Source organism: Phymastichus coffea, unplaced genomic scaffold (genome assembly GCF_024137745.1).
Source record: "Phymastichus coffea isolate CEN01 unplaced genomic scaffold, Cenicafe_Pcof_1.1 PCOF00023, whole genome shotgun sequence".
In the NCBI taxonomy this organism is placed as follows: Eukaryota; Metazoa; Arthropoda; class Insecta; order Hymenoptera; family Eulophidae; genus Phymastichus; species Phymastichus coffea.
The window spans coordinates 409,500-429,937 of NW_026706834.1; the positions used below are offsets into that span (position 1 = coordinate 409,500).

General features: G+C 32.5%; 1 protein-coding gene across 2 annotated transcripts in view; it reads right to left on the minus strand.

Moving 5' to 3' along the window:
* Positions 1 to 10,849: 10,849 nt before the first annotated feature.
* The window catches only part of LOC131675474 (succinate dehydrogenase [ubiquinone] iron-sulfur subunit, mitochondrial), a 224,370-nt gene continuing 214,781 nt past the window's right edge, over positions 10,850 to 20,438 (minus strand). For both annotated transcript variants that reach the window (XM_058954466.1, XM_058954467.1), the window contains exon 7: positions 10,850 to 11,230. In XM_058954466.1, the coding sequence (XP_058810449.1) occupies positions 11,147 to 11,230 (84 nt within the window). In that variant the 3' untranslated portion in view covers positions 10,850 to 11,146. The remainder of the gene's footprint in view (positions 11,231 to 20,438) is intronic.

The window sequence follows — 20,438 nt, forward strand, 5'->3', positions numbered from 1 at the left end:
GAGAGAGAGAGAGAGAGAGAGAGAGAGATAGAGAGAAAGTCTCAAGACTTTTTACTGCCCACACACTGCTCCCGTGTCACAACTAGATAAACAATGCGCTCCCTTCTACCGCACGCTCAGGCCATATACGAAATATGTAGCTAATATACACCAAAAGAAATCTCAAAGGTACATGTGCCAGTGGTTCTAATTATAGAGCAGTGGTCTACGGACTCAGAGTACACGAGTTTGATTCCCCGACGTATTCCTTAATTTTTTTTAAATTAGCTCAAGACTGTTCTTTCCATTTTCAATTTTTAATTGAACATTACAAATAATTACTAATATTTAATAACTATTTAAATGAAATTTTAACATACATTTAAATAAATTAATTACATTACTAAAATGAGACAGAAAGCGCTATAGTTCCTAAGCCCTAGGGTCTATTACCATCGCTAAATACTAGCCCCCTGGGAGAAAGTGATCCAAAACATACATTGCATATTCAATGAATCAACATCGTTGAATTTTTGAAAGTAAATCTGAAAAAATGAAGGTTGATTCTATGCTGTATAATACATATTATTCCTAAGTAAAATTTGTGTGTATAAGTCGACGGTAGCGAGATAATAATTAAGCAACTAACTATGCCATATTTTACATAATCGAAAAAAGGCATCCGTGTTTTTTCTTTTGTCATTTGCAATTGTGTATAAAAAAATAATTAAATAAATAATCATAAAAGTCATTATTCTGTAAAACTGATTGCAGCAATCGATTTTACGGAAAAAATCACAAATTATTCAAGAGATCTAAATAATGGATTAAAGATGGATTTAAATGAATGAACTTTTAAACATGTATGTATAAAATTGTTATTATCAATAACTAACAATGATATCAATTTTTAATTGAAAATAATTTTATTGAAAATATTTTACGATATAAAACTACATTAATAATTAATATTATTATTGATATAATTCAAGTATATTTCTTAAGATGTTTTCTCGGGGAATTGTGTTAAGGATGCGAAACAGGCGTTCAAAGAGGAGAGAATTTATCTGTTACGTTACAATTTCATTAAGTGGGAAGATGTCATCGCCTGTACTAATCTGGCTTAGTTCATAATTAAACGAGAAATTTTTAGCACTTTTAAATATGAATATATTAACCTGAACTTCAAATGTTCTTGAAAATTATAATCAAGGTTATATTCAAGATGGTTAATAGACGTACAATTTTCCGCTCTCTCCATTTTTAAGGTTAAAATTAAGGTCCGCATTTCAAAAAATTAACTTAATGAGTACTGATCACGATGGTTATGGTCATGAACAAGGTCACCAAAAGATGAATCCTTCCAAATTTTATCTTTACAGTTTTTCAAAATCAGTGATTTACATCTAAAACACGAAGTTCTGGTTAAAAATATCTAGTTCCGGCTTACACCGGGAGTGAAAAAGTACACCAATTTGTTTGCTCCTCGAAACCCTACAACTTTTGCTTCGAGTGTATTTCTCAGATATGCTTTGTTCTGAAATATTAGGTAAGACAATTAAATTTTGTTGGTCGGCCTTAAAATGACCTTGAATTCCCAACATGTTATAGCTTTCTAAACGTAAAATTTTTCACTTTATTCATTTACGGGTTCAAAAATAGGAGTAACTATTTTAAAAAATCACTTTATCCTTGAAGTTACCCTGAAAGTCAAATTCAAGGTCGAAGTCGTTGGTACCATGAAGTAATCCTCTTTGAACTCTACATCTTTGGATTTAAATATTTTTCGAAATAAAACCGTAAATACATTTTTTTGCGAATGTCATTGAGATCTTAACCTGTTAACCGAGGAAATCCCTTTCTAATTACGCAACATATAAAGGGCGCGTCCTTTTCCACTAATTGTAAGACGTGTATGAATGACGTATTACCATAGTAACTAGTAGTAAAATATACGTCTCGCCCGTTCCAGGGCGCAATATAAATATCAAGGACGTATTCATATGTCCTACTAGGGTGGTTCTTAATTTTTTTTTCTTAGTAGACCTTAGGTCCGGGTTAAAATGGCTTCGAGGTACTCTAAAAACTCTGCGCAAATAGTTTTTAATTTTTTTTTATTGTATTAACACGTGCCTCAAAGCACCTCAAGTTTCCCATTGATTTTATATGGGAAAAACGAGTTAAACGGTTTACCCATCCAAAACCTAGTCTAATTTTCAGATTTTTAATTTTGAAACCACATAATCGTGTGTATTTTGAGTCGCTGAATCGAATGGCACTATTAGTTTTTGTCTAAAATGCGATTAAAAAATTTTATAAGCGAAAATTGTCAAAAAAAGACAATTAACTGGCTTGTAATGTTTGTAACCAGTCAGTTATGTTTTTAGAAATACATATTTCCATGTATTTTGAGCTGCCAAATCGAATGGTATCATTAATTTCCTGATAGCTAAGCGGAATATTAAAGTTATAGGCCAATATCGGTGAAAAACTTGGAAAATCACCGGAAAACGGCAAATAACTTGCATACAATGTTTATATCCGGCAATATATCAGAAATTTCTTCGCGCTCACGTCAATTTCTATATATTTAAAGCCGCTAAAATGAAGAGTACGAGTATGTTTTTGTCAGTATAACCACACTATTTAGTTGTAAACCAAAATTCTTAAAAAACCCGCGCAAAGAAAAGGAATAAGAATCGTATACTTTTGATGAACATAATTATTAAATTTTTCCAGAGTAGTTTATATATTTTTTGACACAAGAAGAAAAATCAACGACTTATTTCTGATATTTTTTAACTATAAAATTCAAATTGTAGTAAGTACACGTATAAATTTTCACTGTCGTAAAAAATAAAATACATGAGGTGAAATCCAAAAAGTTACTATTTCAAAATTGAAGTTGCTTTATAATTCATGGTTTCGACCGACGGGGGCGCTATAGCTCGAACTGAAATGCCATGCATTAGGCATCGAGTTGATGCTCTACAGTTCATCATAGTTTCAGCTTTCAGCAAACGTATAACATTTGCCAGCATTTGTATACAATCTTCAAGTTTTATTGGTTTTATTAAGTCTTGTGCAAGAAATCTGTTAATAACTTTTCAGGAGGATTATTAGTAGCATTTATAATCACAAAGCTCAAATTATAATGAATTCTAGTGTAGGTCAATAGGTAACTGATTAGAATATGAAATTTTGTAAAATGGACAGTATACAAAAAGGTGAAATGCACAAGAAACAAACAAGAAACCTACGTATAAATAGCTTGGCTTATCGTTCTTGGGATAGTTTATTTATTGAAAATATTTTCAGATTTGATATTTTAAGAGTTCAAATCTGAATTATCTAAGTTATTGGTCGTGGTATGGATAAATATAAATTCTAAGCTGAGGTGCATATTTGCAATATGTGTGTCATTATGAAGAATATATTATTCAAATTTTCTTTAAGTGAATTAGAAAGACAATTATTTAAATTTCAGGTGGCTGCTTCTTTTGGATATATTTAATTTGATAGTACTGAATAATACAAATCTGTAGACTATGTGTATAAACCTAACAAGAATATCACATGTAGCTACTGCATTGAAATGAATAACTGTTCTTTTATTTATTTTGAAAACATGCAAGCGTACAGTTTAATTCATAATGAGTCGTTTACAGCTACCTCAACCTCAACAGACAAATAACATAATGCTCATATAACTCATTTGGTTTTTGATGAACATTCTTGAAATTATTAACAGGTACAGTAACCTATTTTTATTCATTATTTAGAGATGTATATTTACGTGCACCCATGTAAATGTGGACTCAAATAATAATCAGCCCATTGGTTTGCGGTAGTATTTATTTGTAAAATAAAAAAATTCTTGAATTATGACTAAGAAAAAACTTTATCCATAAATAAATAAGGATTGGAACCGTCTGAATTTACAAATTTAAATTCAACATAATTAAAATATTTTCCATTATTTAAATTAAACGTGAGAAAAATCATGCTTATTTCATAAAAAATGCATGGGGAATAATTTATTGAAGAAAAATTACGTACACAATTTCAACTTCAATTTGTTTTATGAAATTCTATTAACTCACCATGAAAATATTGAGCTTGGAAATATTTGATCTACTTAGATTCTGTACGTCAAACTGAAATTCCTAGTGAATGTTCTGGCAATTAGCAATGGAATGAATTTTTTCAAGTCTCATATTTTTAAAGGAGATTTTAGTATTTCGTGAATAAGTATTTGTAGAATATTTGTACATAATAAACATTTTTATGAAATTGAGCGTAGGTAGTTTTTAAATAGTACAATTTTCTTCGTGTTAAAGGGGAGCCTGATATAGATGGCAAAAGATTTACTTTAACTTTAATAATTTTATTTTGAAAAACTGACAGACATTTTTATTTGAAAATTTAACACAGCATTCTTTAATGTTTTAAGAAGTACTGTATATTTCTATGTTACATAATGATAAATAAAAAAGCGTAAAAAAATTAAGATGGAAGCACCTTTTTTTTGCTAAATTTATGAGAAGAACTGTAGTTGCCTCATCTTTTTGAAATAAAAAAACTGAAGTTTTCTTGTCGATGAACCTAATTTTGAATAATAAAAAGATTTTTTAACAAAATGGCGGAGTATTATAAAAAAATTTCAAAAAAGTTTCTTCATTGTAATTAACAAAAAGTGGTTAAATAAATTTTTGTTGCAAAATTAAATAGGTTTATTGTCTAGCTGATTGAATTATATTTAAAATGGTGGTTTTTTTTCTTCGGACTTTGAAATTTGGGCGAATGATCTTTCCCATAAAATTGAAAAATCCGAAAATTCGTTTTACGAGAAAAATGCAGCTAGAATTTGCGGTTACCTATACAGCGCGCCTAAGAAAGTTTGCAAAAATACACATAGCGCCGTAACCGTCCCAAGATTTACTCTGAAATTTTTACACAATACTTTTGAAATGTTGAACTATTAATTTATCTTACACAAAAATTGATTTATCAAACCACCTATATAGGCTTTCCCTTAAATTTATGCCGTGTAAAATAATCAAATCGTGTAGAATTCAAATCTGGGAAATACAGAGGATCCCTATTAATTTTCTTGAACTATTACATATTTTTTTATTAAAACCTTTTTCTTTCTAATGTCTTCCAGGTCTACAAATTTAAAGAAAAAAAATATTTCCAAAGTTTTATGTAATAAATTACATGAAAAATATTCCAATGAAACAACTGATTGCCTGACTTCTTATAAAAAGCAAATTGTAACTGATGAAAAATAAGAATATCATCGAAATGTGATTCATCGATTCTAGTTTTCGTTCTTTATGTACTTTTGTTATAAAAGATCAAATAATATTTGTGAGTCTCAATTCATCTTTAAGAATTTGACTGCTGATTATAAACAATCATGTCTTATAATTTGCGTGAGAAAGTGGATTATATTGGATATTGTTCTAATCAAATAGTAGCAACTAACAATTTACCAACTATCAGACAAGTACTGGCATCTTTGTTCTACAATCTCCGAAGAGTTTCTAAGACAGTTAACGACAGTGCGAAATTGGCAATAGAAGAATGTTTGATGATTTGGAAAAAAGCTCGAATAACTACACAAACAGAGATTAAATGTGTTATGAAATTAAAAGCTGAGTATGACAGATGGAGAAGCTTACACAAAAATGTTTTACGCAGATCAGAAAATCAAAAACAAAAAGAGGAAGATTATAGACAAAGTATAGATCAATTATTTGATATCGCTCATGCAGATGCATTGGAAGACATGAAAGATGAAAATGATAAACAATTTCTTCTTGATCAAAGAGATGATTATATTTACTGTTTAAAACTTCAGGCCGTCACATCCCTATTCGCATTTATAAATTTATCACATTATAGATTACTAGAGGTTTAAATATTCATAACGTCGCATTATTTTTTCCGTCGAAATAATTTAAAAATAAAATATATGATTTTAGTTATTCCAATAAACATATTAATTAATTTTCAGCACTGCGAAGATCAGAAAATTCTAGTCCCGATACAAATAATACAGAGACTAATGAGCCCTTGCCAATGGAAGTAGAGAATGAAGGTATCGATATCGAGAAAAATGAATCTGAGACTAAAGTAGACAAGGATGAGGTTGCTAGTGTTTCATATATCTCGGAAAACAAAAATCTTCCCAAAATGGTGTCAAAAGGTATAAATTTTTATAACCAATGGAAAATTATTTATTTAATCAACTTTCATTTGATTACAATAATGTTTTTTTATAAATTAATCTAATTGATAGTGATTTTATTTAATTAACTTTTTAAGTGAATTTGGCTTATACATTTTTGCAGAAATATTAGATGATTTGATTGGACCAGAATCTGAGTCGCCAATGTCTCAACATACACCACCCGTGAAACGACGAGCTACTGAAGTAGTCATTACTGCAAAACTAGCAATTGCATTAGACAAATGCAAAATTAGTAAGAGGGACTCAATGCATTTGCTGATGGCAGCAGCTGAAGCTTATGGAATAGAGGCGCGCGATTTAGTAATGAATAATAGTTCTATCCACAAGGCTCGTCAAACATTCCGAAAAGAACGATATTCAGAAACTTGCTTCTAATCTTTTCTCTAACCTACCAAGTACGATCCACAGGGATGGAAAATTATTGCTAGAGTATTTACGGAAAGAAACTTCTGATAGGCTTGCTATTATTATCACATGTGGCGAAAAAGAGCAGCTTTTAGGTGTACCAAAACTCTCTTCCAGCACGGGAGCAAATCAAGCTCAAGCTGTATTTCAGGCTTTGATTGAATGGTCTTTATCAAGTAATGTTGAATCGCTTTGCTGTGATTCAACGTCCAGCAATACTGGCCGGAAAAACGGTGCTTGTGTACTGTTAGAAGGATTGCTTGATAAAGAGCTGCTCTATTTGATTTGCAGACATCACATATATGAGCTCATACTAAAATGCACGTTTAAAATAAAATTTGGAAAGTCCACTGGCCCTGAAGTACCGTTATTCAGAGAATTTGAAGATTTTTAGAAAACTATTGACAAAACAAATTGGGAGTCAGGCGTCAATGATATTTTCGTAAATGAATCTCTCCAAGACGTACGAGAACAAATTTTAGATTTTTGTTCGGAATATTTGAAAACGGATTTGACCAGAAGCGATTACAGAGAATTTTTAGAACTGGTGACTATTTTTCTTGGAGAAAACGCACCTGATAATTTGAGTTTCCATCCACCTGGAGCAATCCATCATGCACGATGGATGGCAAAAACAATTTATTGCTTAAAAATATTCTTGTTTCGAAAACAGTTTCTATCCAGTAATAAGGATTTTGAAATAAAATGTAGAGATGTTTGTATTTTTATAATAAGAGTTTATACTAAAGCTTGGTTTTGTGCTCCGCTTGCTGCTGAAGCACCAAATCAAGATCTGAACTTTTTAAAATATTTATATGAATATCGACGCATAGACCAAAGTATATCTGATGCCACCGTCAAAAAATTTATAAATCACTTATGGTACTTGACTCCGCAATTGGCGGCTCTAGCATTTTTCGACAATAACATTTCCATTGCAGAGAAGTTGAAGATGTGTGAAGCTTTGGAATCAAGTTGTAGTGCTTTTGTTTACGAAAAACGAGTTTTAGTTAATGAAAATAATTTAATTGAGTTGGTTAATTCAAATATTTCTAATTTTATATGCAAACATATCTATAAGTTTTTTGAACGCTACAAAATAAACATATCTTTTTTGACGAAACATCCATTAAAATGGGCAAAGGATAGACATTACATTGATGGCTTGGCAATTATTAAGAATCTCAAAGTAGTCAATGATGTAGCGGAAAGAGGAGTTAAATTAATGACTGATTTTAACAAGGTTCTAACTAAGGATTATAAGCAATCACAATACTTATTAGCTGTGATAAATGATTATCGAAGCTTGTTTCCAGATAGCAAAAAAGAAACATTGATGAAACCTTATGAATAAGTATTTTAAATCAATATGTGATATGTCAAAGTTGAAAAAAGAATGATGATTTTTAATAAAAATCGATTGGACATTTGTCCAAATTGTGTAGATAGTAAATTGTACAAATAGTAATAATAATCAAAACAAAACATTAATCACCTTTATACTTTGTAAGTTTTATTTATTTTTACCACTTTTGATAGTTTGCACCGTTAAAAAATTTTTTAAAATAATATATGTGTATTTTTTTACGATAGTACGTATTTATACGTTTATTTATGAAAATTGGAATTTTAATATTCAAAAATGAAGCAGTTAAGTCGTTGAATTTCCTTCTTATGTCAAGAAATATATGAAGTACTGTGGAAAAATTTACTATTTATCATTGACAATGTTCAATAAAAGCATATGAGTCTTATTCCGTTTCTTTCCTTTTTCAGAATTTCTCAAGGATTTTGGTTTATAACTAAATTGTGTGGCTATACTGACAAAAACATACTCGTACTCTTCATTTTAGCGGCTTTAAATATATAGAAATTGACATGAGCGCGAAGAAATATCTGATATATTACCGGATATAAACATTGTATGCAAGTTATTTTCCGTTTTCCGGTGATTTTCCAAGTTTTTCAGCGATATTGGCTTATAACTTTAATATTCCGCTTAGCTATCACGAAGCTAATGATACCATTCGATTTGACAGCTCAAAATACATGAAAATATGTATTTCTAAAAACATAACTGACTGGTTACAAACATTACAAGCCAGTTAATTGTCTTTTTTTCACTGATTTTTCCATTTTTTTTGACAATTTTCGCTTATAAAATTTTTTAATCGCATTTTAGACAAAAACTAATAGTGCCATTCGATTCAGCGACTCAAAATACACACGATTATGTGGTTTTAAAATTAAAAATCTGAAAATTAGACTAGGTTTTGGATGGGTAAACCGTTTAACTCGTTTTTCCCATATAAAATCAATGGGAAACTTGAGGTGCTTTGAGGCACGTGTTAATACAATAAAAAAAAATTAAAAACTATTTGCGCAGAGTTTTTAGAGTACCTAGAAGCCATTTTAACCCGGACCTAAGCTCTACTAAGAAAAAAAAAATTAAGAACCACCCTAATGTCCTACCCGTACTTATTGTTGTTGACTTTGGACGTATTTATACGTCCCGTTCGGTTAACAGGTTAAGCAATAGAAATTTGTTTGTCTCAATTTTTTCCATTATCGAATAGTATGAGTTATTGACCGTCGGAGAACAGTGTACCGATAATGGCGTTTTAAACCGAATTAATAACAATATGATTCATTGACCAGCTGACTCGTAGTATATATGTGAAAAGAAAATCAGCGAATAGCGAAATTGATCATAGCGACCATAATTTTGCGAATTTAAAATAAATTTTGAATCATGCCGCTGACGTCATTCGAATGGTAAACCAAGAAAGGATAACTTTCAGAAATTGACTTCCGCTTTCAACACTGATGCTTTCGAATGTGGAAGTAAATCTTGGACCGGTTAATAAATGTGTGAACACACCAAAAAGTAATAACATATCGCGCCATTGAGGGTAATGAGAGGGCGCACCAAACATCCAAAAACCAATTTTGAGCAATAATAAAATTCTTTCATTGTATAAGAGGGAGTGAATCACTGTCAAGAAGACGACGAAGTCGATACTCATCCATTTTTATGTATGATCGCTAAGGAGTGCACCTTGTTTTCCGCGTGTGTCTTTATTGAGTTATTTTGTTGATTACGCGCTAGCCATATTCCTGTTACGAGGATTCGGCAGGATAAAGTGCAGCTAGAGGTAACGTCTGCATTTAATGAGTGGTTTTCGAGCGTTATTCGCGATTATCTTTGGTGAGCTCGAAATTCAGGCCGACGCATGGATCGGTCGCCATAAATCACTAACTATCACATAGATATGCAAGTTCAGCGCGCCGACCAATTTTTTTTCGCAAAAGAGATGGCGGAACAATAAACAGAGCATAATAGTAATTTCTTTGTTCGAAGTGAATAGTGACCTGAGCCGTTACTCATTCCGTTGCTTGCCGCCATTTTATTTGCAGCTGTGATCAGAACAAGTTTTTTTAGTTGTAACGTTAGACTGTTCCATTCGAATAACGGATTTAGTGAGTTCTTAGATGGATCCAGAGAAAAACTATTTGAAAACTATTTATAAAAATTCTAATGATAGCTCTAATGATTGCGACGATATGAATTTTTGAAAAATTTTCATTATTTTTTAATTATCTATAACTTTTGCACTACACATCGTAATTATCTAAAAATTTATAACGAAATTCACTACTATATAGACAAAATTTATACCATATCACGGTAACGGTGGCTTAGTGGGCAAGAGTCTAGGCTTCTGTGCAAGAGGTCGCAGTTCCGAGTCCCGGATATATGAGGATTTTCATAAATGAAATTTTCATGTGTGTGATTCCGGTGGATCGGATTCTACCATAAGCTGTAGGTCCAGTCATGATGAGCCTTCAACTTTATCCTCCTACACCATTTAAAAAAAATGATCAGAGGGGTGAGTCTGCATATTCATGACGATAGGGAACCAAGACTAATGCGTATAGGTACTTATTGTTAATTTATCTCTGCAGCGTTCCACGTGGACGTAGTTCTTGAAGTAACAATAACAATAACAATAACAATTTTATAAAAATTGATTATTTTCTTCTCAGGAGCTGATTGTGATAGCTTGGAACGTTGCATATTATAATTTTTGTAAGGCAAAATATTCGCGGTATGTGCACTTAAAGAGAGAGAGAGAAAGAGAGAGAGAGAGAGAATTCATTTGTTTGATGTCGAAGTGATTGAGTGTCAAAACTCTATTTTAAACATTCTCATTTTGTGTGGTAACTTTTTGAAATCTACACTTTATTTACTTACTAATTCTTGAACAAAAATAATTCATATATAATATTAAAATTAGTACAGGAGAAAGAAATTAATAGAAATTATAGCTATTATGAAATCTTCAAAGAAGACAACAAAGAAGAAGGATAGGAATGAGCATGTCCAAATTTTGAATCATCTCAATATTCAAAAATAATATAGTTTTAAATATAACACTAGCTAATTTGAGATTTTACGTCATATCTTTGATAATTAAATCGATAATTCATTCTCTGTCTATCTTAGTATATTTTAGATTTATTTTTGTAATTGAGATTAGCTAAATGCTTCTTGATTTCTGCAATGGCTCTACCTGGATTCAGACCCTGCAATAAAAAAATTAAATAAAAATTAGAAAAAATACATACTTTAACAATAGCTTTATCATAAAAAAGTTATTTTGTTTCGGAAATCATTGTTTCGGCATTGACAAGGATAGTCACATATCTTTCGATCATAATTACACTTATATTTTTAAGAAATCTAATAGCATATGAAAATAAAAGTACATTCATCTGAAACTTTAATGACCCACAGTTATAAATTACTTTAGTATAATCTGTCATAATGTTTATGCAAAATATTGCACAATTGTATATGTAGAGTGCTTCACACCTTACTGTAAATATAAGCAAAATGGTCAAAATGCTATCATTGATATCTTGTGTGATACTTGTACTAAAATAAGAAAAATATAATAACATTAAATTGTACATTGATTTTCAATATTATAAAGCCTTTGGTGATTTCAATATTTGTCCGTGCTATAAGTGTTGCAGAATATGGTATAGTGATGCCTAATGCACAAACAAACCAGTGTACCTTTAAAAGGCCTTGATTCTCTTTATTTCAAAAACCGTTGTATGAATCGACGATTTACGAGTACAATCTGCAAGTACAAAAATAATAAGTTTGGAAAAAGTTTTTCGACTTTTCAGATAACGACTGACTCGGATAGAAGTAATTATATGAAATTCATGATGAACTAAAAGATAATTCACACTGATAATGGTATCAATCCATTAATCTCTAAGTTTTTAGGTATTGTAACAATAGTTGCCAAGCTAATCATGGATACTACTACTAACAATCAAAATAGTAATCAAATTAGCAACTCAGCATCTCAATGAAACAACCAAAGGGTGAGCTTCAAGGCTACATCCACATCTATTAGCGAATGTAATGAAACTAATCTCTTGATTACGCCAATGGAAACATTAAGATTAGACAAATAGGATTTAAATGCAGAAATTAATTGAAATTAAAATAATAAGCTTGATAAGATCAGAGGATAATCTATATTTAGAAGCCATTATAACGATTGAAATTGCTGACTCGTTATGTCTCTCTCTTCCTAGTAGTGATAAGAAAATGTAACCTATTTCTCTGAACCTATCCTATGTATTCATGAATTTATTGTATTTATAATTATATTAGTAATCTTGATCTTAGGAGTCGTCCCTATAAATAAACTAAACACTTATTTTATTATAAACGTTTCGCAATTTTATTTATTGCCACCTCAGTACATCTGTTGAATATATATATTATTATAAATAAATGAATTCTTTCAATATTAATATTGTATTATAATATAAACATACGTTTTGTAATGTAGATAAAATTGAATAAATTAAGAGTTCTTCCGCACATACATAGTCTGTTATAAACATTACACTTTTAATTAAATAAATATTAATTTTTCTGTCTAATAATAAATATAAAAATAGAATAACAATCTTTTGTCAGTTAGGTAAAAACATAGTTTGTCAATTGGGTAAAAACACATCATGATCAGCAAATTAAAAGCTAAGTAACTGTTATGTATATAATGACATATCGTACTGTATATGAAATAAAAGAGAAAGACAGAGAGAGACACAACAAGAGAAAGAGTGTACTTGACGAGTGGGGGAAACACTGGAAGGAAAAGGGAATTAGTGATGTATTGTAATAACTATGTTTATTTTTCGTACTGAAACTAAATAGATTTTATGATGTTGAGTATTTTTGAGTATTGATTGTTTAAATATTTTGTGTCTTCCTGTGAATTGATGGTATTATCCGTAATTTTAATATACACCGACTCTGCGATGCATCTCTTTCTGTAATCAGCTTCTAAATGCATGATTTTTGCATTCTCCTAATCAAATTCATGTTCTGGATTATTCACGATATGGGCCGGTATAGGTAAAAGTTTAAATCTAGAGTTGACTGGATCTTCAATAGTTTTTTTCACGGAATATTTATGTTCACTAATTCTATTTTTGAGAGCTCTTTTGCTTTCACCGATGTAATTCGATGGACATTGTTTACACTGAATATTATAAATTGTGCCTGTTTTTTCCCATTTCTTTAATTTATCTTTGCCTAGACCAATAATATTAGATAGCTTGCTTGTCATTTTTGGTATGCATACAATGTTACTTTTCTTTAATGATGATTTGCATTTATAGAAAAATTCTTCTTTAAATGGAATTGGAAAGTAAATTGTCGGTTTATCGTTATTGTTTTTATTCTGTGTATTGTTATGACTATATGTATATTTTCTAATGCGATCTCTGATGCACACATCAACAAATTCCTCCGGATAGTCATTGTTATATAACATGTTTCTTACAATAGATATATTATTGTCATGGTGACTTTCATCAGATAACAATATCGATCTATCTATCAAGTTATTAACAATATTCTTTTTCTGTTTTAATGTGTGATTTGAGTTGTAATTTAAAATACGTCCCGACATAGTTGGTTTTTGGTACCAGTTAGTAATAATCCCATTATTTTTTCTAGTAATTAATAAGTCTAGAAAATTAATAGAACCATTAACCTCTGTCTCATAAGTAAATTTCAAATGTGAATTATAATCATTAAATACTTCGAAAACACGATCAAAGTCAATGCTTCTGATGCACATTAATGTGTCATCCACATATCGGTAATAAAAAATCAATAAATAAAATTGCGAAACGTTTATAATAAAATAAGTGTTTAGTTTATTTATAGGGACGACTCCTAAGATCAAGATTACTAATATAATTATCAAACATCAGGAGTGGAAAAAATTAACAATAATTTATTGTATTTATATTTATTTATTATATATTTACATACGTAGTTACACTTCTGTTCTGATATAAGGTAAGTGAGGTGAGAGAGATACGAATACGCAGGGATACTTCGGTGCGCGACAGCAAGGCGCGGAGAGAGAGAGAAATATAGTCGCGCCTTAGGGAGTGACTGCGCGCACTGATTGCCTCATTAAGGGCGTATCCCTCAATAGATCGCAGAAAATCGACGAAAACTTTGGGAATTTTTTAAAAGAAAACTATTCAATATTTTTTCATGAAATTTAGACTGTGTTTTATTGAAATTTTAACAAATTAGAAAAAATTTTTTTTAGAGAAATATTGTAATAAATAAATGTGCAGTACTCGTTCAAAGTTATAAACTTTTTTTTTTTTTCCTTTTTGGCGGTTCAAATCCTGGCTTTCCAATCACTCTGAAACATACAGAAAACATTTTTTTAGTTTCATTAGACATATTTCTCGTCGATGAACCTAAATTTATTGCTCGGAAAAATTATTTAACAAAATGGCGGACTTTTAAAAAAAAAATATATTTTTTTTTTATTGTTCATGCAAAAAAGCGGTTAACAAACAATATTTGACAGAATTTTATAGGTACATCGACGAGATTATTTAATTTCCGTTCAAATGGTTTTTTTTTTTTTTTTAAGTTGAAAATTCGCTGAGTAAGAGCGCCCGCCAAATCGACAAATCGAAAAAAAATGATTCGGAGATAAACGCGTTTAAAGTTTGCGGCAGGCGAAAACGGCATTTTTTTTCATACTCACATCGAATAAAATTTGTTTTCACTCAATCAGCAATACCAGCACCATAAAGGATACCTTCTTCTTCATCATACTGTTGATTTGACTTCGCAGCTTTTAGTTTTTTAGCAGTCCTAGCTGCTTTTGTGGATTCTTGGCTGCGGATTTCTTGACGCTTCACGCGCTCATCGTCAGCGCTCTTCGCGTAGTTGGCTGCGGATAGCCCGATCTTGAACTGCAGCGATTTCATAATTCTTAGTACACCATAGAATCCGTCATTCAAGAGTACAGCAGCTGTATGAGCGGCAATTTCAACAGTTTTTGGCCCACAGTGTAAATGCTTCGGAGCTAATCGCCAAATGACTGAGTTGAAACTTTCGTTTGCATTTTGCGTGTAGCCACCTAAGCATCTTTTCAATAAATCATCTTTCGATAAAACTTGATAAATCGGGATTAAATGTTTTTGTACATCTGGGTGTAGTGGAGCTGGATGCTCATAAACATCCTACTTGCTCGCCTTCTTCAGTTGAGAATTGATTACTGCGGAAAGATCTTCGTCTCTTTGCGGCACGATAGCCTTCTTCTTTTTCGCTCTTAGGATAACTAGTACTCATTTTCAAATTGTGAAAACTAGAAACACGATGCTCACTACCCAAAAGCCGAAATAAAACTGAGCAAACTGTAGTAACGGTCTCCCAAACGAATCCCTACCTTTCCCCAGAAATCTTTGTACCTACTATGCTACACCTAGCCTGACCCTGTAAACGAACGTACAGTTTATACAAAGGAAGATCGAGAAACATCTAATCCATTGTATATTATAAGTAGGAAGCGAACTGCAGCGCACCGCCCAGCGGGGCGCCTTGCCGCTCGAGCGCGCAGCTGCCTACCTGCCCTGCGTGCCAGAGTTTCTATACGAAAATAGCTATAGCGGCTGAACCGCTCTGAATTTCGGTCCAATATTTTAACAGCACATTCTTGAAATGATGTACTTTCGATCTATGCAAAAAAAAAAAAGACTTTTTTCATCGATCTATTGAGGGGTACCCCCTTAAGACGGAATCGAGTAGTTAAGCCCGCGGCGCGAGGAGTAGCTGTTTCGACAAGCGAGTGAGCGGATCGAGTCCCATCAACTGCCTTCTTCTGTCGAACCTTAGCTGTGTCCTTCTGCCCTTTTTCTTCGCCCCTGTTGTGTGTATCTCTACTAGAGAGCAGGTTGCGACGTCGTCAGACTCTACGAACAGTTCGGACACGTGAGCTGCGACCGGTGGTGTCAAGGATAAGTCTGTCGTTGTACTAGAAACTACTACCGAAGGAGATAGAGCTGTGCGATGCACGTGGTGGCCCATCTGTCGTGTGTACGCGTCAACGCACACCATAGAAACCGTCGACGTACCTAGGGTTTAGGCACCTGTATTGTAAGTACCGGCTTATTGGTTTACTCTCTCTCTCTCTCTCTATTCATTCGCTCAGCGTGCTCTCTCCCTCTTTCCGACCGTCTTTGTTAACTATTTTTAATTTAAGATTCTTTTTGTAAACGTTCTAACATACAAGGGGGGGGGGGGGGTCAATAAGTCTTTACAAAATCCAACAGATGAGGTTCGTCAAGCTTAAATTATGATGTTTTTGGCAAGCAATACTACTAACTAGATGTTGTACAAAGTTTCAGCTCGACTCGTTAAGTCATTTTTTTGTGAGCGTTAGTTGAACAAAAAGTTATTGGTTTATTTGAAAAATGGAAAAAAACAGAGTTTCGAGCGGTGATAAATAATTTTCATTTGAAAGGCCTTACACCAAAAGAAATCACAGTTGAGTTGAACGCCGTTCATGGCAAGTCTACCCCTGTGTTTAAGACTGTTTATAACTGGGTAAATAAATTTAAACACGGCCGTACAACAACAAAAGATCAACCTCGTTCAGGACACTCCGTAGAAGTAAGTACGCATGAAATGGTCAACAAAATCCACGATACAGCGTTGAGTGATAGAAGATTAAAATTGCGAGAATTAGTTGAGGCCACAGGGGGTTTGAATGAAAAATTGGGGATGAAAAAAATATCGGCAAGATGGGTGCCGCGTTTGCTCACTGTTGAAAACAAACGAACCCGCGTGGTCACCTCTGAGGCCCTTTTGGCACGCATACGTCGTAATCTGTAAGACTTTTAGCGTCGACTCGTAACTGTAGACGAAACATGGATACACCACTACACTTCTGAAACCAAAGAACAGTCCAATCAATGGCTTACCACAGGAGAACAAAGAAAGCAAAGACAGTAAAGTCAGCTGGTAAGATTATGGCCACGGTTTTCTGGGATGCGTATGGAATCATTTCATCGACTACTTGTAAAAGGACCAGACGATTACTGGACAATATTATGTGTCATTATTTGGTTAGCTGAAAGAAAAAATCAGAAAAAAATGTCCCTACTTAAACAAAAAAAATGCCTCTTTCTTCAAGACAATGCTCGAGTTCACACGTGTGCAGTTTCGATGGCAAAAATTAACGATTTAAAGTTCGAATTAATTGACCATCCACTATATTCGCCTGATTCGTCTCCCAGTGACTTTTTCTTATTTCCTAACCTCAAAAAATGGCTTGCCGGACAACGATTCACGTCGAATGAAGAAGTAATCGCCGTATCAAATGCCTATTTTGAGAGTTTTCAGAAATCATATTTTTCTGATGGCTTAAAAAAACTGGAAGGCCGTTTAATAAAATGTATCGACCTTCAAGGAGATTATGTTGAAAAATAAAAAAAAATTACACACGCGAAACTTTTTTTTCCTTCTTTTTGTAAAGACTTATTGATCCGCCCTCGTAATTATATCCCGCTACTTTATTTGAACGCCCTACCTTCTCGCGCCGACAACCGCTTTCGGATTTCCGACTTTCGCGTTCCTTAGCCAACACAACGAATCTGCGCTGATCCAGCCGTCTTGTCCCCGACGCGACGAATACCGGACCTCAGAGGACGACTACGTCGAGGAAATTTCAGGAATTCGTTTACTCGATGATTCCCAATTTATTACCTTATATTCACGGGGTAAACCGGGCTAAATCCTCGTTATAATATATAAGTTAGAAGTAAAGAATACTCACTCGGTAAATCAATTACCTAATTTTGAAAATATGTTCTCTATTCTTTATGTCAATATAAAGAGCTTATGAAATTAAGCAAACTTGAAATACTTATTGATAGTTTAAAGTATAAACCGCATTTAATTGTATCTACTGAAATAAGGAATATAGAATATTATGAACTTTTATGAACTTTCTATGCTCAGCAATTACAGGATTAATTAAAATGAAGGTAATACAGATAAACTGAACGATATAGGGGTATACATTTTTTGGTAGTTTCGTAAAATTCAGAGAAATAGACAAAGCCTCATGGACCTCAACAATCGAGTATAAGGTCGGTTCATCGAGACTATCTGCCGTCTTAATTATCCTTTTGTGAGACAAAACTAACCCAGTTCTCTTGGGCTATGCGATTCCAGAAAAATTGCCGACCGACTATGAACAACCTTACAATCATTGGAGGTAAGCTGACTATCTAAACTTGCTTAACCTTCGCCAACATAGTGAATTAATAGGTTAGAGAAAAGTAACTTCCAACGTCAAATATACTCTCCAGCGGAGAAATGCGTTAGCAATACTTTCTGGCGGGAATTGTGTCGTTATCTTTCTTTTTCATTAGGTTCTGTATCCTCTATCTATTTTTGTTAGTCACTTTTTTATTTATAAACTTTCATCATCTTTCTTCTGTCGAATAGGTATTTCTTTGCAACATCTGTAGATGGTGAGAAATAGGGTAAAAAAAATTCCGAATTTCCTCTCCATCTACAAACTCCATCGAAAAAACGTCTCATGTATGGCTAGTTGAGTTTGTTCTCTATCAGTAGTAGGGGCTATGGGAGTTTTGAGCTACTTACCAAATTAGTTGTGATTCGTACTATCCGTAATCGGCAACCATTAAATTGTCGAATTATCCGTGCATTATACCGACATTATGTATCGACGCGTGCATATTGTTCCCCGCTATCATGCGCATGCGCATGCCCCATAGAATAAGGTTTATTGAAAAACAAAAATGTAATATACACGAAAAAACTTGTCTATTTATTATAGTTGATAATTGAGTACAGAGAACAGAGAATATTTGGAGTTCCTTTCTTTGGAGCCATGAATTTTCACACTTTGAATAATTAGAAAGTTCTTCCTAAGGACATGGTGAGTTGAAAATTCAAGACTCTTTAAAAATTGGTTGGTCATTGTACTTAAAGGCTTGTACGATGATTATGATGATAGGATGATATATGAAAGATGATTTCCATAATTCTAAGTTTTTGAAAATTTTCCAAGTCAATATAATCAGTACTACTAATTCTAATATGTATATGCCCTGTTACGAGCTGGTTATTAAATTAATAGTCAATGCGTACCAATATGTGTCTAATGGGTAAGACTCACTTAAGAAAAATCCTGATTATTTGTAATGTGAGTGGAGTAAATAATTATTTATTAGTATACCTTGAAAATCTTGCTGAATAAGGTATCTGTTGATCCAGTCAGAGTTCGTGTATTGATATTAGAATAAACTTTAGACAAATCTCACTTTTAGAATAATATTTACTGAAAGGGTAGAAGGTTTTTTTTACATGTTTCGTTCGCAACAAAATTAATAAGAGTGACACCGAAATTGTCGGACTGAAGTTGTACGGAGTTCCCCGTATGAGTTACTTTAAAAGAACTTGCGATAAGAAATGAACTGTTAGAGCATATTCGAAAGCCTTTTATACTCATTTTTAAGATGAGTGTCGTAATTAAAAGTAGTCCTTGTTTATTACATTATGGTTCGCTGAATACGTAGTTTTGTTACTGCGCGTAAGCTTGTCCTAGTTTCGATTGATTTCTTGCGAATGTATACATAAAATTGATATCCTTTTTGAATTGCGAGATTGCGTGTGAAATGTGAAGAATTTCAAAACCTCTGCAAAAATACGTTGCGAGACGTAACAACTTTGAACATTTTAAAATATAATTTTAAAAAATATATATTTTTAAAGTCTGATTGGAACTTAATTGCGTCGAGATATCTACACGTATCAGAATTTTTTAAGTTCAAAAATGAATGGTATTATCTTCTTACTATGGAAGCTGTAAGCTGAATGACTCGGAGTGCAACTATAAATCATGACCTAATGTTTGAACTCCTAGTCTGATTGGAACTTATAATTGGAATTAAAATACTTATTAATCGCACGACAGTAAATGAGGACTTAGTTATGGTGAAGTAGCTGTACGTAAAAATTTTCTAAATTTATAAATGAATGAGATCATCCTCGTGCTACAGAAGCTGCGAACCGTATGATTCTAAGTGCAGGTACAAGTCGTGAAGTAGCCTTTGACCCTCTCCGCCTCTCTATTCATTAATCTATATGTAACAACAATCAATAGGTGAATGTCATTCAATTAATGAGCAGCAATGGGGTTACATATTTACTAGTTCTTTATTACAAGTGTCCAATACCCTCATTTCACTTTAAAAGATTAAAAAAATTGGTCAAATTTCTTTTCAATCAATTTTTTCTTAGCATTTAAAATACCTTTCGAATATTGAAACTTAAACCGAAAAAACTTTCATATATGTGTATAATAACACTTGCTCATGTATGCATAGAGCTGCACTATAAACT